Source organism: Cygnus atratus, chromosome Z (genome assembly GCF_013377495.2).
Source record: "Cygnus atratus isolate AKBS03 ecotype Queensland, Australia chromosome Z, CAtr_DNAZoo_HiC_assembly, whole genome shotgun sequence".
In the NCBI taxonomy this organism is placed as follows: Eukaryota; Metazoa; Chordata; class Aves; order Anseriformes; family Anatidae; genus Cygnus; species Cygnus atratus.
Genome location: NC_066396.1, coordinates 73,728,681 through 73,747,909, shown reverse-complemented (window position 1 = coordinate 73,747,909; position 19,229 = coordinate 73,728,681). Strand labels below are relative to the sequence as shown.

The following is a 19,229-nucleotide window of genomic DNA, read 5'->3' as shown; positions in this document are numbered from 1 at the left end:
CTAGAGAATTTGGTATCCCTTGCAATTCAACAATGAGATCAAAGCCAGTAGGGAAAGGAATTTTATTTCCAAACTTCTAGAAGATTAATACAAACAATAGAAAGTAAACAAAATGAAAAACCTAGTAAAAAAATTAGTTGTCCTTGTAAAAGTGCTCTATAAAAACCAAAGGCAAATGACCAAGCGTATTTTACTTACTGAACTTGGTAATTTTGTGTACATCAAAACTTGAAAATTAGGCATGCAACTGTCTTTGGATACTAATGTGCTTTTAGGGTCAGTTTGGCTACATTTTAAACATGTCAATGAGACTGCAGCAAAGCGGTACGTTTATGAATGCAAGTTATGAGAAGTACCAAACACATCAGGACTTTTATGAGACCCACAGCTTAGAAATCAAGCCTGCACCACATACTGTGTTAAGCAGTTCCTAAGAGGTGACATTTATGGACTTAGATGCACTTGAAGGAAAACAGCTGATTTCAGGTCTTGGTAATTAAAAATTCCATCTGAGAGCATTTCTTTAACACTGGCTGCATTTACTCTTATGTTTTAACAGTTCATTTTTTTTGATGTTTGATTTTGGAAAATACAAGTAGTTTTTTACCATCACTCCAGCATAAGAACCTACCAAGATAGAAATAAGAAATTTGGTAAAAATTCCCGTTTATATTTTTTGAAATGTAAACTTCTCAAGTAATATTTGTATAGTTAGTACAGTGTAGTAACAACAGTGACTTTTACGAAAAGAATGCTAGTTACATTAAAAAACTGTAAAAACATTAGCAAAAGGTAGTGAGGTACGGGTGCACAAGAACAAACATAAATATCTAAGAGATTGTTTTAACCACACAAAAGTAAGGGCACAGAGATACTTTTCTTGAGAAGGAAAGGCAGTTATTCGTGTCATGCTTGAAGGCAGCTCTCCGATGACCTTCCCTATAAAAGGAAAAAGGGTTTATTAAATGCTGTCTTCCTAATCTGATGCACCTCTCTTAGAAATTATAACATGAAAGCTTCTTTGCACTGAGAGAAAAAGGATAACCACTTTCCTTTGTTGGGTGTTGGCATCCTTGAATATTATAAAATTTCTGCGTTGGCTTTTTTCAATTTTGTTCTCATTGTTAGGATCCTCATGTAACTAAATTCCTACCTAGACTTTTGATCAATTAGCAGAAAAGGATAAAATGGTATCTTGGGCTCAGCTATCCATTTCTAAAACCAGCATAAATCAACCATCAAAGTCAAACTTGAGAAAGTATGTCATATCCTGCCTGGATGATGCAATCAAAATAAAACCCTAGAAATTACCAAAAATAAAAAATAAAATAAATAATGAAGTAGAAAGGCTGCTTTAACAACAGATGAACATGTGCAACAGTCACCATCAACTTTATCTCATTTGCGGGAGGAATTAAGGGCAGCACCTAAATTAAGAATATCTGCTTGTGCTTTTTCCTTCTCCAGTTTTTCTGCAAGAATAGTTCATGCTCAGTTGCTCCCTTTCTTCAGGTTCGCTTCTGCTTTATCAAAGCTATGTAGCAACAATCAAAACCATGCTATTAATGAGGCCAAAAGCAACTGCACGCTCAGGAACCCTGGCAGTGGGAAGGGAAACATCCTACAAGTACTCTGCATTCTAGTTCAAATCCTGATGTTAGAGAAAACATTCAATTTCGCTTTGATAGCATTCTTAAAGAAATAACAGCATTCAGTGTTTTTTCCTCTCCCAGTAGCTTTTTCAGCTCTTTAGGAGGACCTGTTTTAATTTTAAAGAGGAGCACCCCCTTCTGAATATCCTACTTCCACACTTGTTTGCCATGCAGAACAACGGAAGTCACGATGTGATCCTGCCCAAGGCTACTAGCACACGCAACATTTCTTCCTCCCGTGATCACCACATCCTTGTGACAGACAGGAGAGACAAGAGAGAGAACTGCTGAGCTGGAAACCAAAAGGGTGCAGGTGTTGGAAGGTCACCCACCCTTCGGTTGTTGCGCGGGTACAAGCAATGCAGAGCACTAAGGCAGACAGAGTGCCAGGAGTACCTTATCTTTTAGACCTGCGCTGAAAATGGTTACAAAGAACACAATTACGGATTGTCTGAGCTCCTCTCTGCTTCCAGCAGCTTTGGTGCTGCATCAACAACAGCAACAGAAGAAGCCTAAGGACAGACACAACCAAAGGAAGCGCGGTACGACGCAGGAGACCAAATGTATTTTTAATGAGGCTCTTGCCTAGGCTATCACCTTGTCATCACAGCACATGAAAGTAGCACAGCTCTGTCTTACTTCTCCAAGCTAGGTGCGGGATTGTTTTTCTGTCTGGCTATGTCGAACACACATGGGCAGTTTTTATTATTTTGGATGCTGCTAATGACCCTAGAGATGCTCAAATGAAAAAAATAAAAAATAAAAAATTGAAATTTCTGGAACCTGACACCGAAACAACTCCCACCATGCCCCTTTGTCACTGCTGGGGCTTGAATTTCCAATCAGAGCCGTGGTGGCACCGCGATGCTGTTACCTGGTCTCAGAGCAGGGCGCAGGACCGGGGCTCCCGGAAGGGATTGCTCCCCGCAGGCACCCCCACCAGCAAGGCGTCCTTGCAGGCGTTCTGCATGCAGTACTGCTGGAGCTCTGCAGCTGCCTGGGAGACCTGTGCGGAGGGAAAGAAAAAAAAAAAAAAAAAAAGAACAACAAAAAAACAACAATCCGGAGAGGAAACTAATTTGTTCGCAAGCATCTATTAGGCATTTCCTCTTGAAGAAACACTGTCAAGCGGAGCTGGGGAGCAGCCAAGTCAGCGCTTGAATTCTAAAACACTGAATAAATCAGCACAGACATCTACAAAGCTCTGATGAAACACGCACGAAATGCCGTGTCCGTCCTGAGCCGGGGGAGTACACAGGGCTGAGGTGCCTGTGCCGTGGGGTTCATCCTCATTGTAAAAAACAGGACCGTGGCCGCAGGATTTTCCATTCCATCGTACAGCTTTGGGTTTATGTTTGAACTCTTATAACCTCAGATCATTTATTAAAATGACTTTTGTTTCCAAACTGTTAAGCAGCACAGAACACAGTAAGAAAGGAAGAAGATGAGAATGAAAAGCTTTTGGTGCAAATCGTCACCTTCCCCTGGCAGTGAGGTCAGGCCTCTGAACCCACCCGGGGGGCAGCCGGGGGTGCAGAGCAAGCCCAGGGACCTGACGGCAGGGCGGCTGCTCTCCCTGAGAGCACCCATGCCAACTGCTGCTGCACGTATGATGCACGGCAGAGGTGCCACCCGCTGGCACTGCCCAGGCCAGGGCTGCACAGAGCTTTTTTATTTTTTTTCCTGGGAAAATGGGCAGAGAGTTGTTCGGAGCACAGAGCAGGGATCACAGCTCCTTGCTGCACCTCCTCGCACCTCACTGCCACAACGTGCACCCAGCTCAAGGTGCCCTGCTGCTCCCGGAAAGATGCAAACCTGGCATCCGTGTCAGAACAGGACAGCTCTGCCCACCCTTTGGTGTGTGTGCCCCTGCTCACACGTACGGTGCGAGGGTTTCTGCCACATTTCATCACAGGGCAGCAGCCTCCCGCATGCAAGGCGTGTGGGGGCACTTCTTTCCTACACGGTTTCCTCTTTCTGAAAATACTGTTCCTGTCTGCTTTTTTAGCTGTCAGGGTAAACAAAACCACCATTGGAACTGGATGGGATGTATTTTTAAAACTCCTTTCATATTCAGCTTCCTTCTGAAAGCGCATTGTGTATTCAAAGCAGCCAAAACAATGTTTTCTCCCACCGCAGAGGCTGCTGAAACCGACCCGTGCGGCTTGGGCCAGCTGAGTGTATTCCTCCCTGTTTTTACTCTGCGCACCAAGAAACCCAGATGACGCATTTTTGACCACGCATCATTTCATCTGTGGCTGTAAGGAGACACAGGCAGGTCCACAGAGCAGAGCGAGATGTGAGGAAGAGGAGACGGGCACCTCACCAAGGCCAGGCCTCCCCGCAGCACAAGCAAACCCACAATAAACACCTAACCTTGAGGAGCCCGACTCCGGAGTATCAGGTACCTACACAGAGTAATCCCGGATAAAGTGCAAACTGTCTGACCCCCTCAAGGCAGGGGGGGCATGTTGTGCCTCAGAAGGAGCAGCAACAGAGACAGAGGGTATTGCTCGTGGTATAAAGCAACACAAGTGTTCAGTCAGTCATTTCTGCCCGGGACAATACCCCTCTTGCCACAGAGAGACTGCATTTCTATCCAGCATTGTGTCACTTCTCATGGATTCCTGCACATCGCTGCAACGATAAGCCACGCTCTCTTAGTGCATCAAACACCTGCCAGCTCAGTGTTCCGCAATAAAATTTACCAACACCAATAAATCGCTCAGGACGATGTCCAAAACCCACAGCGGTCCCACCTTGCAATGGGCACTCTGAATTTTGACCAGCCCAGAGGAGCAGCGCTGAGAAAAGACACGATAAACCATCCCTGAACCCACCGGCCAAGCTCCCGCGGCCCCAGCCCGAGGAAGCCAGCCTTCTGCCACCGGCTGGAGACAAATGGCGAGTGCACCGGGCGATGGGAGAGGAGGGGAGCCGAGGATGCACATCAATTTCGCCTTTGCCACTTGCACAGCCCGTGCTGGGTTTCGTGCGGGGCTTGCCCGGGGGAGCATCACCGCCGTGGGTTGCGCTGACCCCCACCTGCCGGGGGCCTCGGCGGGGCTGCTCGGGTGGGTTTGGATGGGAAAATATTAAAAAAAAAAAAAATAAATAGAAAAATAAGAGCCCAGGAGGTGGCGGCGGGGCTGCCTGTCTTTGTCTGGGAGCGTGCGGGCCGGAGCTGGCTCAGCCGGGCACGGCTCCCCAGCAGGCGGTGCGGCGACACGCCGCCCGTCCCCGCCTGTCGCGACATGTCGCAGCATCGCGGGGAGGGGAGGGGGGGGAGCTGTCCGCGATGTCTGGCGGAGAATTAACGAGGAGCTGCTCCGTTATCCACCGCGGCTGCTCCGGAGGGCGGGTGGCCAGCACCGGGGCTGGGGGCTCGGCGCCCCCCTACACCCAACCGGGGCAGCCCCGGGTCCCCGAGGGCCGGGGAGGGGTCTCAGGGGGTCTCAGGGCCCCCCCCCCCAAGTCCCCCCCACAAACCCTGCGGACCCCCCTGCCCTGCTCACCTTGATCCTCTCCACGGCAGCCTCCAGCTTCAGCTGCTCCACCAGGCGCTGCATGCTGCTCAGGCTGCCGGCCGACGACATGCCGCGGGGGGTGAGGACGGCTCGGCACGGCTCAGACCCGCTCAGCACGGCTCGGATCCGCTCGGATCAGCCCGGCTCGGCCCTGCCAGGCTCCGCGGGAGCCGCCCCGAGGAGGGGCCGCGGCCGGGGCCGCTCCGCCCCCCGGTTGGAGAGCCCCAGCTGGCGGCCGCCGTCTTGGTGCCGACGCCAAAAGTCATCTTTATTTATTTCTTTTTTCTTTTTTTTTAATTTTTTTTAATTTTTTTTTTAGGTGTTGTAGCCCGGTGCAGGCGGCACGGGAAGGTGATACCCGGAGGAGGGTGCGATGGACACAGGAACATCCAGCCCTGAGCTGGGTCTGGTCCCTCCAGCACTGAGCATCTCCGGGCTCTGCAGTCCTGCAGCAGCAGGCAACGCCTCGGTGCTGTCATTTGGAAGGCTTGGCATGACTGTGAGAGGCCCTGACTCTGAGCATCTCTTGCATATTAATTGCACATTTTACCGTATATATAATATATATATATATATAAGCATTTTACCTTATATATATATATATATATATATATATAAGAACATATATGCTATAAACCACATCTAGTTCTTCAGGGGAAAAAAATTGGTTTATAGGAGATGTGAGGTGAGGTGTTCCTTCTTCAAGATCCCATTACAGCAGTCTCTGCTCCCTGGTCACTGATGGCAGGACACACAGGAACAGCACAGAGCTGGGCCAGGGGAGGCTCAGGCTGGGCATCAGGGAAGATTTCTTCACCGTGAGGGTGGTCGGGCACTGGGACAGGCTCCCTGGAGAGGTGGTTGGTGCCCCGAGCCTGTCAGTGTTCAAGAGGCATTTGGCTGATGCCCTCAACCAAAAGCTGCCCATGGCAAGCTGACAGCTTTTGGGACAGACACGTTTTTTCTAGCCTTCTGTGACTGCAGCATAGCCCAGCAAACTCTGCCTGCAGCCCATGAGCTAATAATGCCGATGTCTGGGTATTTTCAAGGGGCTTGTGTGTCGGGAAAAGTGGAAACTCAGAGTCAAGGCTGTAGAACAGCTCATTTCCACCCAGAGCAAAGTACCTGCTGATTTTCCCTTCTGCATCTGCTATCAGGCCGTTGTTCTACAAAGAAAAGACACCACTGCTGCTGAAAGACACAGCTCCGTGCTCCCCACGGACTGCCCCATTTGTTGCTACAGAGTCAGGTCAGGAAACTAATCTTGATCAAAACTAACCCCAAAAAAGGGGAAGACAGATGCGTGGCTTGCGTCTTGCCTGCTTATTTGTACAACCCAGCTTATCACACAAACTCAGGAGGGGAAGGATGGTACAAAACGAGGCACTGGTGCAAACTTTTAGCTGTTAGCCTATGAAACTGTGGCCACAGATACAGATGCTCTTGCATGCACTTCTCTGCTTCTTTTCTAGATATTACTGCCCTACCTAATTTCTAGATATAACAACCCTACTTAGTAAGCAACACTATTTTACTCATCCTTACCCTTATTCCCTGCATATCTGTTGCAGAAACTTCTGTTTTCCTCCCTCCGCTCTTGCTGGAAGATGTGTTTTGGTGGATGAAGAAGCAATCCACCCAAGCTGTGAAGGTGTCTCACTTCGCAAACATCGTTGCAGTGTCCCTGGATCATCACTACAAGGTCACAGAATCACAGGACGGTTTGGGTTGGAAGGGACCTTGAGGATCACCCAGTTCCAACCCCCTGCCATGGGTTGGGACACCTCCTACCAGATCAGGTCCATAAGATTACTTCTTGAAAATAAGCACAACTTATTCTAGATATGTTCTTCAACACGTTTTAGATCTGATTTGACCTTTAAATCCAAAGTGAATTAAGTTTATAGCAGCACTACACAGCAGCAGGGATTAATGACAAATCTAGCAGCTCCTGCTGAATTTTAGAAAAGCACACAGAAGTTAGCCATCCAGTATAATACTTCCAACATACTTTGAATATGTGTTTATTATTTCCAACAGAAAACTGAGATCACTTTCCAAGAGGTACTGAAAGCTAAACTAACAAAAGAGGCATAGAGAACTGAAGCTGTTCCTCAAAGAATGATACAGGACAATTGAGTAAGTTTGCAGATGACACAAAGTGGGGTGGGAGTGTTGACCTGCTTGAGGGTTGGAAGGCTCTGCCGAGGCACCTGGACAGGCTTGATCAATCAGCCAAGTCCAACCACACAGCATTCAACAGGGTGTCAGCTAAGTGCTGGGTGCTGCACTCGGGTCACAGCAACCCCATGCAGTGATACAGGCTCAGGGAAGAGTGGCTGCAAAGCTGCCCACCAGAAAAGGACCTGGGGGTGCTGGTTGACAGCTGGCTGAACAAGAGCCAGCAGCGTGCCCAGGTGGCCAAGAAGGCCGACGGCATCCTGGCTTGTGTCAGGAATAGTGCAGCCAGCAGGGCCAAGAAGGTGATCGTCCCCTTGTACTCTGCTCTGGTGAGGCCGCACCTTGAGCACTGTGTCCAGCTTTGGGCCCCTCACTACAAGAAGGGCATCAAGGCCCTTGAGCACGTCCAGAGGAGGACAATAAAGATGGTGAAGGGACTAGAAACTGTGGCTAAGGGGAGACCTCATTGCTCTTTACAACTACCTGAAAGGAAGCTGTAGTGAGGAGGACGTCCCTCTCTTTTCTCAGGCGACAAGTAATAAGACTCAAGGAATCAGACTCAAGGTGCACCACAAAACATTTAGATTGGACATTAGGAAGAATTTCTACAAGCATTGAAACAGATTGCTCAGGGAAGTAGTTGAGTCACCATCCCTGGAGGTATTCAAAGACATGTAGATTTCGCTCTAAGAAACATCGTTTACTGGTGGGACTCAGTAGGTAAGGCTGATGGTTGGACTTAAAGAAGGTCTTTTCCAACATAGATGATTCTATGATAGGTCACTTGTGCAGTATCATAAACATCTTACTGCAAACATTAATAGAAGCATTTCAGAACTTCTAGCTATTACATGCTTTAGAAGCAGCAAATTTAAGAGAGACTCTCTCAGAACCAATCTGTACAGATGCAGATCTTTACAGATGTGAAAAGAGACAGAAGCACCCCAATCTAGATACAGTCCCCCCATAAAATTCCTAAACAAATATGGAAATCATAAATTGAGGAAAACTCTGACCTGGCCAGAATTACGGATGAAACTAGAAGGTCCTGTTGTGTTGTAAGTACTCTGATCAGAAAAATCAGAAGGGATAAGCATAAAAAAAAACACTTTAGATTTAGAATTTAAAACAAATTCAGGAAGTATATTATATAAACTTTTATTTACATAAGGCATCAAGATTGCCCTTTTAAACAAAAGGGTCATTTTCCCTTTACCAATACTTTGGTGAAAAAAGTATCACATTTAGTAGACTAATATTCACTGGTACGCTTGTTCTGAACAGCTAGGTACAGTCCAACGTACAAGATTAAAAAACAAACATAAGAGACTTAAGTATGCTATTTCATGAACCACTCTGTAGAACAAAGAATTAAGGCTTGTTTGCACCAAAACGGTGATCAATCATGCATCATTTATTCCCACAAAGAATGAAATTCATTTCCAACTGGAGCGGGAATAGCAAAAGTAGTAGTCCTGTATAATCCCCATATTGTCTACATCAAAAAACATTTTGGCATTTCAGAAATTAAGTTGAAAAGTAGTTGGAAGGAAAGAAGAGGAAAGCAGGAGATGGCCCTTGCTGCAGAGTCCTTTGTAAGCATTTCCAAATTTCCAGTGTCCACTTGCAGGAACCCTTCAGTTTAAAAAGGAAAACAGAGACTTTCAAGGGCAGATCTAGAAACCGTTTTCAGAAAGATTAAAGTTATGATTCCATCGATCACAAGTAGGAAATATTTCGAGAAAATACATTATTTGAAATAATGAATTCCACATTAAGATCCCCATGTATGTCAGATATATACATTGAGCTAAGCCTGTTTAATAAGTCTGACTTATAAAAACGGTAAACCTGTATTATTTTCGGCCTGACTTAATAATTCCTGAGTTTTAGATCACTGCTGAGCCACAGCAGATAAAACTCTGAATGATGTAGTGAAAAGTTTTGCAGATCACTGTTGACACTAGCACTCATTTTGTTCAGTAACTTTCAATCATCGATAAAAGTCAGTCTTCCAGGTCCTTCATTTCTCATCCACCTCCGATACCTCTTCCATCGGGGATCCAAGGCCATCTTCTTCTTTAACTCCTCCTCTTGTTCTTGTTTATAGACCTGATAGAGAAAAAAAAAGTGTTTAATAAGGCTGAAGAAACAGCTTAAGTGAATCCAAAGCAGGAGGTAAGGGGGATGGTGGTATGTCTATGTAAGTGTTAGCAATTCAACCATCTGTCAAGTTATTGATTGTAAAGATACCCAAATTGCAACATAGAAGAAGACCTTGACTAACATACAGAGTAAGAGCCTTCAGCCAAGGAGCCTTCAACCTGTAGTTGAAATGCTTTGAATTTTTGCTGACAGCAAAACTACATCATTGAAAGATGGTGTGCTGCAAGCAACTATACTTCTTTGCTCATGCAGTCAACAGAATAAAAGTAAAGAACTACTCAAAAAGCTAAATTTTGAGCCCCTATTCAGCACACATACCATTCAACACAGTTTAGCTTCTTACTTCTGTTGTTTTCATATTTTGAAGTTATTCTATAGACAGAAGACTGATCACCTTCAGCTACACAGCAGTGGATCTTTTTATTCCTCGTTTGATTTTCAACTAAGTCAATATACCTACATTAAGTATAGGTAGTGCCAAATGGCAAGTAATTACAATATGGCAAGAAATGGTATCATCAGTGATATCAATAAAAGCCATGTATCTAAGAAAAGCAACAGAATCAACACTTTTATTCTGGAAGGCTATTTACGTAGATAGACAGTGTATATCTCAACACCATACAGGTTTATGTCATCTGAATTCTTCCTGTAAGGAAATTATATTTAAGGTTCTGAACAAGCATCAGGAAGATTTAAAAAATGTTCTAGATGGGTATATAGATACACCCGCTCAAGGTTCAGTGATCCTACAAGCTTCAAAAATGACTAGGAAAGTAACAGAGGAAATAAAACATTTTTATTTAGCTCCATGGTATGGCAATATATTGAATCCTCAGTCGTTCTTAGAAGGACACTGAAAAAACTACACACTATGCAGATAGGCAACCTCAGTGATCAAAGTAGTAGATACTTCAGCGTATCTTTTTGTGAGAAACAGGAAAGCATATTTTTCAGCCTAGAAAAGACATGATTGAGTTTCAAGTAAGGATATAGTAGTGGTACAGAGGAGCACAGCTACCATGAGAAAAGGGAACAAGGCACGATTGATCTCCATTTCCAATAAAATAACCATCAGTAGGTGTCTGTGTAACTTAAAAAAAAAACAAGAGCCATCCTCTGTACGTCCTACTGAACTCAAAACCAGATGGTTCTGTAGTCACTGACGGTTTTAATACATTCAAGAAGTGGCTAGACATGTTTATTAAAAAAACTAATTAAAGTTGTTACCAACAAAGACACCATTTCCTGTTCAGGATGCTCCAAGACTGCATATTGCACTGAATAAATATTGCCATGTAAGTGTAGCTTTCTTGTATTCTTCACTAATTATCAGCTGCTGGCCACCACAGATGACTTTGGGCTAAGCAGACTTCACCCCTGACAAATACAGCTTTTTTATATTCAGTGAACAGAATAATACCAGTTAGAAACAGCATGCAAGGTTTTTCTGCCATGGAATATCCATCCTATCATGCACTTTATTTATGCCATCTGCTTTGACTACTAACATAACCACCTCTTTGGACTTCCAGATTGTTTCAAGCAAACCCACCTTAATTCAACGTGTATGGCTCATCTGTTGGCTAATCCTTTCCTAACTAAAATTGCAGGTAATGTATTTTCCCCTTCAAGTTTCTAAATTGATCCAACTCTGACTGTTTTTAGGGAAGTATTCTCTTATCTTTGGTGCGCAGCACCAGCAGCAAAGGCAGTTCTGCCATCTTTTCGCAGAACAAGCAGAGCTGCAGCATCACCCCTTTTAAGCAGGCCAAGTTCCTCTTCTCCATTTCTCTTCTGGAAACCTCCCACCCAGATGGCCCACAGAGGATCTTTGATACAATACAAGCATTTTGTCAATTCTCCCACCTCCTGGCATCCCAAGACGTCTGTACTGCAAATTTCATGCTGTGGTTAATGTTCTTTCACTACTCTCACAGAAAATTTGAGAAAAATTACGCATTGGCTGTTTAGTAACTGACTATCCCTGGCAAGAATAGCAGTTGTGCCCACTACTTCATAGCCCATTTTCAGTCGAGCAGGACACAGCATGAAAAGAACAGCCCCAGACTCAGTGAAGGCAAAAGAACTATCAAGGGACAGTTATCAACTGTCAGCTTCTATCAGCTAAAACAAGCCACGAATTAATGGCTAAGGAGACTAATAAAAGAGGAGTTTCAGGTCGTCCAGGTAATCCTCATTACAAAATTATCATTGTTTGGAGAACGCATGGTCTTCAACCTACTGTTAAGAACTCTGTTACACTACATTTTTACAGGACAGCCTGTCATCAGATACAATTACTTTCTGTATCCACAGATTCCTTAACAATCACAGGTAGACGACCCCTGACCAAGAAACCCCTTCTTACATCCATGGGCCTGTTCAGGAGATGCTGTCTATCAGCACATAAGCATAAGATGATGAAGAAAGCACATGAAGTGATTCTCTAACAGTTTTCAATTCAGACAGCAATAGCTAGAATTGAAGCAGTGCTTCCCACACCACTGTGCCAAACACCTTCACAAAACACCTGCTCTCACTCTATGAACTCTGGATAACCAACATTAGCTTCTCCACCACAGCTACCCACCTCATAGTTTTCTCGTATCCACAGCTGCCGTTCAAGAAAGGTCTCTTTTTGATGGTCTTCCAGGCTGTCAAACTGAGACTGAGACATTTTCATGTATCTTCGTATGATATACAGCTTCTCTTCCACACCGTATTCTTGCCCTTTAATACTGAAACAATAAATCCACCAACAGTACCAAATTATGTATTTGCACAAGTAAAAGGGAGCGAGAAGGATCTGAAATAGAAGGATATCGTATATCTTGGGCTTCTGGTAACCGCCTTTTATATCTATTTTATTTTTAATAATGTCTTTGATAATTTCTTCCTCTTCTTCACGGATTTCTTCTTTAGACCTCTTGTTCTTGCCTTTTTCTCTAGTCTTGTTGAGTAAACCTTGTTGCTTGGCAATCTCAGTAGCTTGTATACGGTATTTTGGCACTGTAGCTAGGTAGTTTATAGCTTCATTGTAACTACTCCACCAGCTGAAGAACTGTAATTTAACAACAGTAAAAGTTAAAAACTAAAACCAGAACCAAACCAAACAAAAAGCAAAACAAACAAAGAAAAAAAACCACCATGTTTTTATACAGACACATTTCTACTTAGAGCTTTGCCACGAAAAACAAAATAAAGCTGTCATATACCTTTAACTATTATTTTATTACAGCAAGGGTAAAAAGTGAAAGTAACAGCACAACTTCTACAATATTAAAGAAGCTGTAATTATTCGTCCAAATGTGATAAGGCACCTGGGAAACAGCAGTATAAATTCATATTGCTGTGCGAGCAGTATACACAGCAACACACAGTGATGAAGAAGGACAAGCAGAGGGTAAAGGCACTGTTCAATTTGTGTTTGTTCATGAGAAGATGGTTATCTCACACGACCTTAAGTGAAGCTTCTGTTAGGCTTTGGTGTCCATTCTCAGAAGTCCCCTCAGCTTTATAAATAAAGTAGCTGGTATACACACATTTCATTATAAAATTATTACCCATTTTACATAGTTAATTAAATGTGGCTTAAGTACGTCACAATCTCATTAGTCTGACAGGATTGACTTTACAAGATACAATATCCTACTCTAATCTCCAGTTACCCTCTGAATTTCAATTGGGAAAAAAAAAAAGAACAGTGGCTGGAGTGAGTGTGACATATTGTGCTGAATTTTTACATAGGCAGCACACCCACTTGTGAAGACAAAAGGGCACCTAGGTACACACTATATAATTGTATCAAAGGCAGAGAAATAGAAACACCAGAAAGCAAGAGAAAAGTAAATCAGTTTGCTAATTCTCTGTAAACTTGCATTTAATCATCTGGAAGCTGGACTGCAGGCAAAGTGAGCGTCTCCACTTATAGTCAAAATAACAGCTGAAATGGAACACTGCGTTTACAAGCAAGTCTGATGAGAAATTAAGTATTTGGCTCTGTATGCCACTGGAATTTATTATTCCAAGCTCTCAAATCCTGATCAACATATTTTTGTTTTCCCTTGCAATATCCAACTAAAAAGAGTTATCTGTACCACAGACGAAGCTGTATTTTTACCTCCCAGATATCACCTTTTTTGGTTTTGTGTGTGTGTTGTTTTTTATTAAAGGAATTTTTGAACTAATAATCTAATGGATGCTAAAGCAAAAAGTTATGTAGCTCCTTCCAGTAAGCAATTGTCAGCAAGAGCACAAGTATTCTCATCTAAACCAGAGACTGTTTTCTTGAACTTGGAACTACCACTGTCAGTGAAGAAAACTTCGCTGAACTGCTTTTTAAGATAAACTACAATATAAGATACGCATGTTAGCAAACCACACTCCTGATCTTTAGTACTGCTATCTGAGTTTCTTTAATTTAGTTTGCAAGTAGTTTATCTTCTTTAAAAAAAAATACTTGTGAAGCTTGAAAAACTGACACAAGCTTATCTAGAGCTCCCGTCTGTGCTCAGGAACAGACCGTTCTCAGCCTGCCACGAAAATATAAGTAACTTCTTTGGGAGAGCTGCGCTTGTCTGTATGCAATATTCTTCTGTTACGGGAAACCGATCACTAATCACACCATCTGTGCTTTTGTCCAAGGTACCAAGCACAGTCAAAATCTGCTCAGTACATCCTGACTTCAAATTTGTCATGGACACTACACAGCAGTTTACCACAGCAGATAAAAAAAAAAGACCTCCTCGCTGAGGCTGTTTAAAGCCTGGCATGTTACAAGATCTGCAGATACTTCTGCAATTCAGAAATTCGTTGAGCATTGTCAATTAAGCATGAAATTTTACCTGAAACACAGAGATGGCGCACACCGTAACCAGAATCACGATTCTGACATCCACTTTAGGGGCCAATCTCCTGCTGTAGTAGTGATAATAGTGCCTGTAATACTCTTCAGGATGATCCAACATGTAGTCATAATCTTTCCGTGTTTCTTCATCCTGTAGGATGAGGGATGAAAAATAGGCTTCTGAACATTTGTATGTTTTCACTTACTCTGTTGCATTTGTGTTTTACAGCTCACGAATGACCATGCTGTTAAAAAATTTGCAATAACCCGACCAACTATGAAGCAAAGAGGAAAATCTTTGGTCCTACCCTTATAAACTAAATTGATCTGTTCTCACACTCACCAACCCCCCCCACACCTGATACACATAGTCTTAAATACATAACACACACTATAGGAAGACTTGATTTAATACTGAAATAAAAACAGGCAACTGAAATTCACAAAATGAGTTAATTTCCGAATCAGAAGTCCAGAGGGACTAGAGTTGATAGGTATTGCTCAGGAAGAGACTTACAGATGAATGAACCACTAAGACTACTGTTTTTCAGATCTTTTAGAATTAGCTTACAGGGCTGTGAACTCTATCCAATGCGAGGCCATTCCCAAACCTCATTGTTCTCATTTTCTTGAAGTTTTTCTCATTTTCACCCATGTAATAAAGAAATGAGAAATTTAACTTTGTCAGTCTCAGCTGCATCCCTTTTCTACCCAGAAAGAGTTCCAGTTCTTTTTTTTTTTTCCCCCCATCAACCTTAAAACACGTACAGGTTTCTTTCTTCCACTCCTTGGTCGTGTCTTGCCCACGCAACGGATTTTTTGCTTTCCTTACAGTCCCATCTACCACTCAATTCAATGATTACCATTACTTTTAAAGACGTGCTTGCACAATAAGGGTCTAGTCTGTTTATTTTGAATCCAAAGGGCTTTTCAAGAGCACTCTGTCTTCCCCTCGCTCTCAGGCTGGCTATTGAAGAAGGTTTTGGCATCGTGTTTTTTTTTCTTCCTCCCTCACGGCTGCTGGGAAGCAAGCTGGCTGAGCCCACACAAAGGAACACAAAACTGATTCCGCAAAATCTGCTGCGAAACACGGGTTGTGTGGGACCAAAAGGTCTGATCTCCCCCTTCCACTGAGGAAAGGGAGACCTGCGGGAGCCTCATGCTGCGAGCTAGCGAAGTCAGAGCGACCCCCAGTTAGCTGATGGGTGCTTCGGGTCTGGACGAGGGGACGCGAGGAGCAGAGTGTGGAGGGCACCGTGCACCTCCTGGCACTGCCAAGCCAGGGCTCTCCTCCCCGCTTCGCTCCACCACCCGAGAGCGAGAGGGATACCCGGCAGGGATCCCCTCAGGGAGCCCCTGACCGCGGGCGGCCCCGCTCACCTCTCACCTTGAGGGTCTCGTAGGCGGTGGCGATCAGCAGGAACTTCTCGTGGGCCGCCTGCGGGCCGCCGCCCCCTCCGCCCGGCTCGCCGCGGTAGCGGTCGGGGTGGTACTTGCGGGCCAGCTGCCGGTAGGCGCGGGCGATCTCGGCCTTGCTGGCCTGCCGGCTGACGCCCAGCACCTCGTAGCACACGCGGCGGCCGCAGTACAGGCCCTCGGTCAGGCCCCGAGCCGCCCGCGGCAGCAGCGCCGCCGACAGCCACAGGCAGAAGAGCCAGCGCCGCCCGCCGCCCGCCGCCGCCATCTCGCAGCGCCGCCACGGCCGGGGCCGGGGCCGGGGCCGCGCCTGCGCTCTCCGGGCGGCAGGGCGGGGCCCTGGGCGGACAGATAATTGCCACCCCTAATTGCGAGCACTAATTACAGACCCCCTATCGCCTCCGAGCAGGGTAGGGTGCCCAAAGCCCCCTCCAGCATGGCCCCGGGCGCTTCAGGGATGGGGCAGCCACAGCTCCTCTGGGCAGCCTGTGCCGCCGCCTCACCCTCTGAGGGACGAATTTCTTCCTCGTACCCAACTTTCTCCTCACCCACAGCCTAGCCACACCAATTAACGTTCCCTTTCCAAATCAGAATGAATAGAAACTTCACTTTGAATGTCACTTTTTATTGGTGTATTGTTCCTGTACTCAAAAATCCCATCGGGGTGGTATTTGAGCGTGTTATCCCTTCTCTGCGAGCTCATCTGCTTTTACCGCTATCATTCCAAACCCAGCCAAGGAATCTCCTGTTGGGGAGGTGCTTCAGTATCCCCTGCTTATCACGTCCTTACATGATGCAGCCTCTAGGGGCAGGTTGGATCTGGTGCTTAGGGACATGGTTTAGTGGGTCACACTGGTGGCAGGGTGGTGGTTGGACCAGATGATCTTGGAGGTCTCTTCCAACCCTCCACCAGTTTCACTCTGAATGAATTTAACAACGAAACCCAAGCAGAAATAACTCGGTTTGCCTCCGAAATCCCAACCAGCGGGGGCAGCCCGGCCCTGGGCGGAGCCGGGGGGGCCGCAGCCCAGCCCCCGGCCGTGCAGGAGCCGCGGCCGCAGCTAGGGGGAGGCGAGGCTCCGCCGTCCCTCCTCCTCCTCCTCCTCCTCTTCCTCCTCCTCCGCCAGCCGTGTGCCCGCGCCGGCATGGAGGTCAGCATGGACTCGGGTCAGTGCGGCGGCGGGGGGGGGGGTGCGGGCGGGGACGATGGCTCAGCTCTTTCTAAATATAAAGCGGGAGGGCGGGGGCCGGCTGCCCCTCGTGGGGAGAGCCGCGGGGAGGAGGAGGAGGAGGAGGACGGGAAGGAGGAGGAAGGGAAGGAGGAGGAGGCGGAGGAGGAGGCGGAGGAGGCGGGACGGGGCTCGGGCGGCCTCCGGGCGGACCGCGGCTCGCCTCTCACCGCCCTCCCTCTTTCCCTCCCTCCGCAGCCGGCACAGCACAACATGGCCGCGGCCGCCGCGGCTGCCCAGGACGAGCTCAGTAAGCGCCGCCGGGGACCGGGGGGGAGAGATCGGGGAGAGCCGCCCGGAGCCCCCCGGCCCGGGGCAGCCCCTCGGCCGGCGTGGGCGCGGCTGGTGGCGGGGCGGGGGGGGCCGGGGCCGCCCCCGGGGCCGGCTGGGAAATGTAGTCCCGGGCGGTGCCGGCCTGCCCCGCTCCGTGCCCGGCCTGCTCTTGGGGGGAGCCGGGGGCGGCCCCGGGACCAGGCGTGGAGCCCCCTGGCAGACCGAGGGGTGCCCGGTTTGGGGGGCCCCCGGGGCTCGGGGGGGCCCGTCCCGTGCCCCTGCCCCCTCCGGGCCCGACCTCTGCTCCAGAGGCTAGGCTCCTGTTCTCAGAAGCTCACGGAACTTTAAAAATATATATATGTTCTCCTTTCCCTGCTTTTCCTGACGTGTAAAAGAGCTGGTTTTTGTCTGAGAATTAATAAACAGATAGCGTATGTATGACTCAGCGGAGTGAAAGGGCCGCTGGTTGTTCTGGAATGGTGTGTTTGGCAGCCGCCAGGGATGAAGGGCAGCAGAAATACTTTGGGCATATTTCTGCGGTTGGATTTCAGGTCTGAGGCGTTTCTGTGTTTGTGTTTTTTTTTGTTGTTTTTTTTTTTTTTGTGTGTGTGATTTTGTCGTTGTTGGTCTCTCTGTGTTTCTGCGGAGGTGATGCCTTTGTTCTGCTCTTTGTTAGACGTTACTGGAGCCCAGTTGAGTGGCAGCGATGGTGAGGATGTCCTTTATGTAACCAGAGAGCCAGGACCCCGTGGTGGAGTGAGAAGGATCTTCAGGTTACACTGATCCTTCAATCAGAGGGCACAAATGCCAGGCTATTTATTCCATTGACAACTGGGATAAATTGTGACAGTGACAGACCTGCCTGCCACTGCCATCCGAGAGATTCTTCTGTCGCTTTTATGCTGCTGATGTGATGCTGCTTGCTGAAACCAGACAGCATGAGCTGTCTGGCTTGCAGCTCCTTGGCTTTTGTCTGTGTAGAAGCCAGCTTTCCAGCCTCCAGATGCAGACCCTGCAAAAAATTAGTCCTCAGCCACATATCAGGTGCTAAACGGCCCCTTGTGTTAATCACTGTGAGAGGACGAATGTCCTTACGGCGAGCTTCATGCCGGTGATTATATGACGTAATTCGGGTTGCTGGTCCTCTGCATCCCGCAGCGGTTGTATACAGGTTGTATTGGGTGGTTGGAAACCTTCCTTGGCCCAGTGGGGAAGGAAAGAGTGTTGGCTTTTGTTTGTTCTTCCCTAGTTCCTCATCTGTCGCTGAATAGGAAGTACTGCAGTCTTACTTAAATCTCTCTTTTTCCATTAGCTTTTATTTTTAAGGTAAAGGAGCGGGAAACTGAACAACCTCCGTGTGGGCTTTCCGTCTTTTTTTGCATTTAAATAGTTAAATTTCAGGGTATTTGGAAAGAAATCTGTTTCTTTTTAGGATGACGATAAGTCCCAAAATAACAAGCATAATTATTACTAGTTTTAGACTGGAAAATCAATTTTCCTTGCTTTACATATGTATAGCTATAGGAAACTTCGATCTACAGCACCAGCCAAACACAAGACCTCTTGCTATTTGCTTAGGTTGTGTATGAGGGTACTTACCATTCTAGAGGACTAGTCAGCATAAGAGTGAAGATATGCGGGTTAAAAATCAATGCAAAGCCATTAAACTGGTCCTGAAGCTTTAAGAGTTCAGGTGCAAGAGAGGGAACAGTTAATTTTGAGGAAGAGTAGACAGCCAATTGAATGGACAGCCTAAACCTGGCATATTAAAAATATTTGGATTTTGGCATGTCAGTCAAGCCATTTATAAAGGATTTTCTATGAAATGGAAGAACAGGATGAACAAAAGAGAAAACATTCCCTCACCCCCAGGCCTTCCCACCTTTTTCCAGTCAGAGCTTGTAAAATAATGCAGCGATGAGCCCAGCTCTGCAAA

The 19,229-nt window shown here is 46.3% G+C and overlaps 3 protein-coding genes across 5 annotated transcripts in view; 1 reads left to right on the top strand and 2 right to left on the bottom strand.

Annotated features, from left to right (window-relative positions):
* Positions 1–43: 43 nt before the first annotated feature.
* Positions 44–5,368, bottom strand: GNG10 (G protein subunit gamma 10). Its single transcript, XM_035564564.2, has 3 exons — positions 5,168–5,368; positions 2,527–2,658; positions 44–939 (listed from the first exon to the last, which is right to left on the bottom strand). Exons 1-2 carry the CDS (start codon positions 5,246–5,248, stop codon positions 2,533–2,535), a joined length of 207 nt encoding a protein of 68 aa, XP_035420457.1. The 5' UTR covers positions 5,249–5,368; the 3' UTR covers positions 44–939; positions 2,527–2,532.
* Positions 5,369–8,502: 3,134 nt separating this feature from the next.
* On the bottom strand, positions 8,503–16,109 carry DNAJC25 (DnaJ heat shock protein family (Hsp40) member C25). Its single transcript, XM_035564563.2, has 4 exons — positions 15,763–16,109; positions 14,374–14,526; positions 12,120–12,590; positions 8,503–9,472 (listed from the first exon to the last, which is right to left on the bottom strand). Exons 1-4 carry the CDS (start codon positions 16,057–16,059, stop codon positions 9,350–9,352), a joined length of 1,044 nt encoding a protein of 347 aa, XP_035420456.1. The 5' UTR covers positions 16,060–16,109; the 3' UTR covers positions 8,503–9,349.
* A 795-nt stretch (positions 16,110–16,904) lies between these two features.
* The window catches only part of ECPAS (Ecm29 proteasome adaptor and scaffold), a 66,156-nt gene continuing 63,831 nt past the window's right edge, over positions 16,905–19,229 (top strand). The window contains exon 1 of one of the 3 annotated variants that reach the window (XM_035564508.2): positions 16,905–16,958. In XM_035564508.2, the coding sequence (XP_035420401.1) occupies positions 16,937–16,958 (22 nt within the window). In that variant the 5' untranslated portion in view covers positions 16,905–16,936. Of the gene's footprint in view, positions 16,959–17,087; positions 17,271–19,229 lie in introns of those variants that run through there. The other 2 variants (XM_035564506.2, XM_035564507.2) reach the window with 2 other exon arrangements.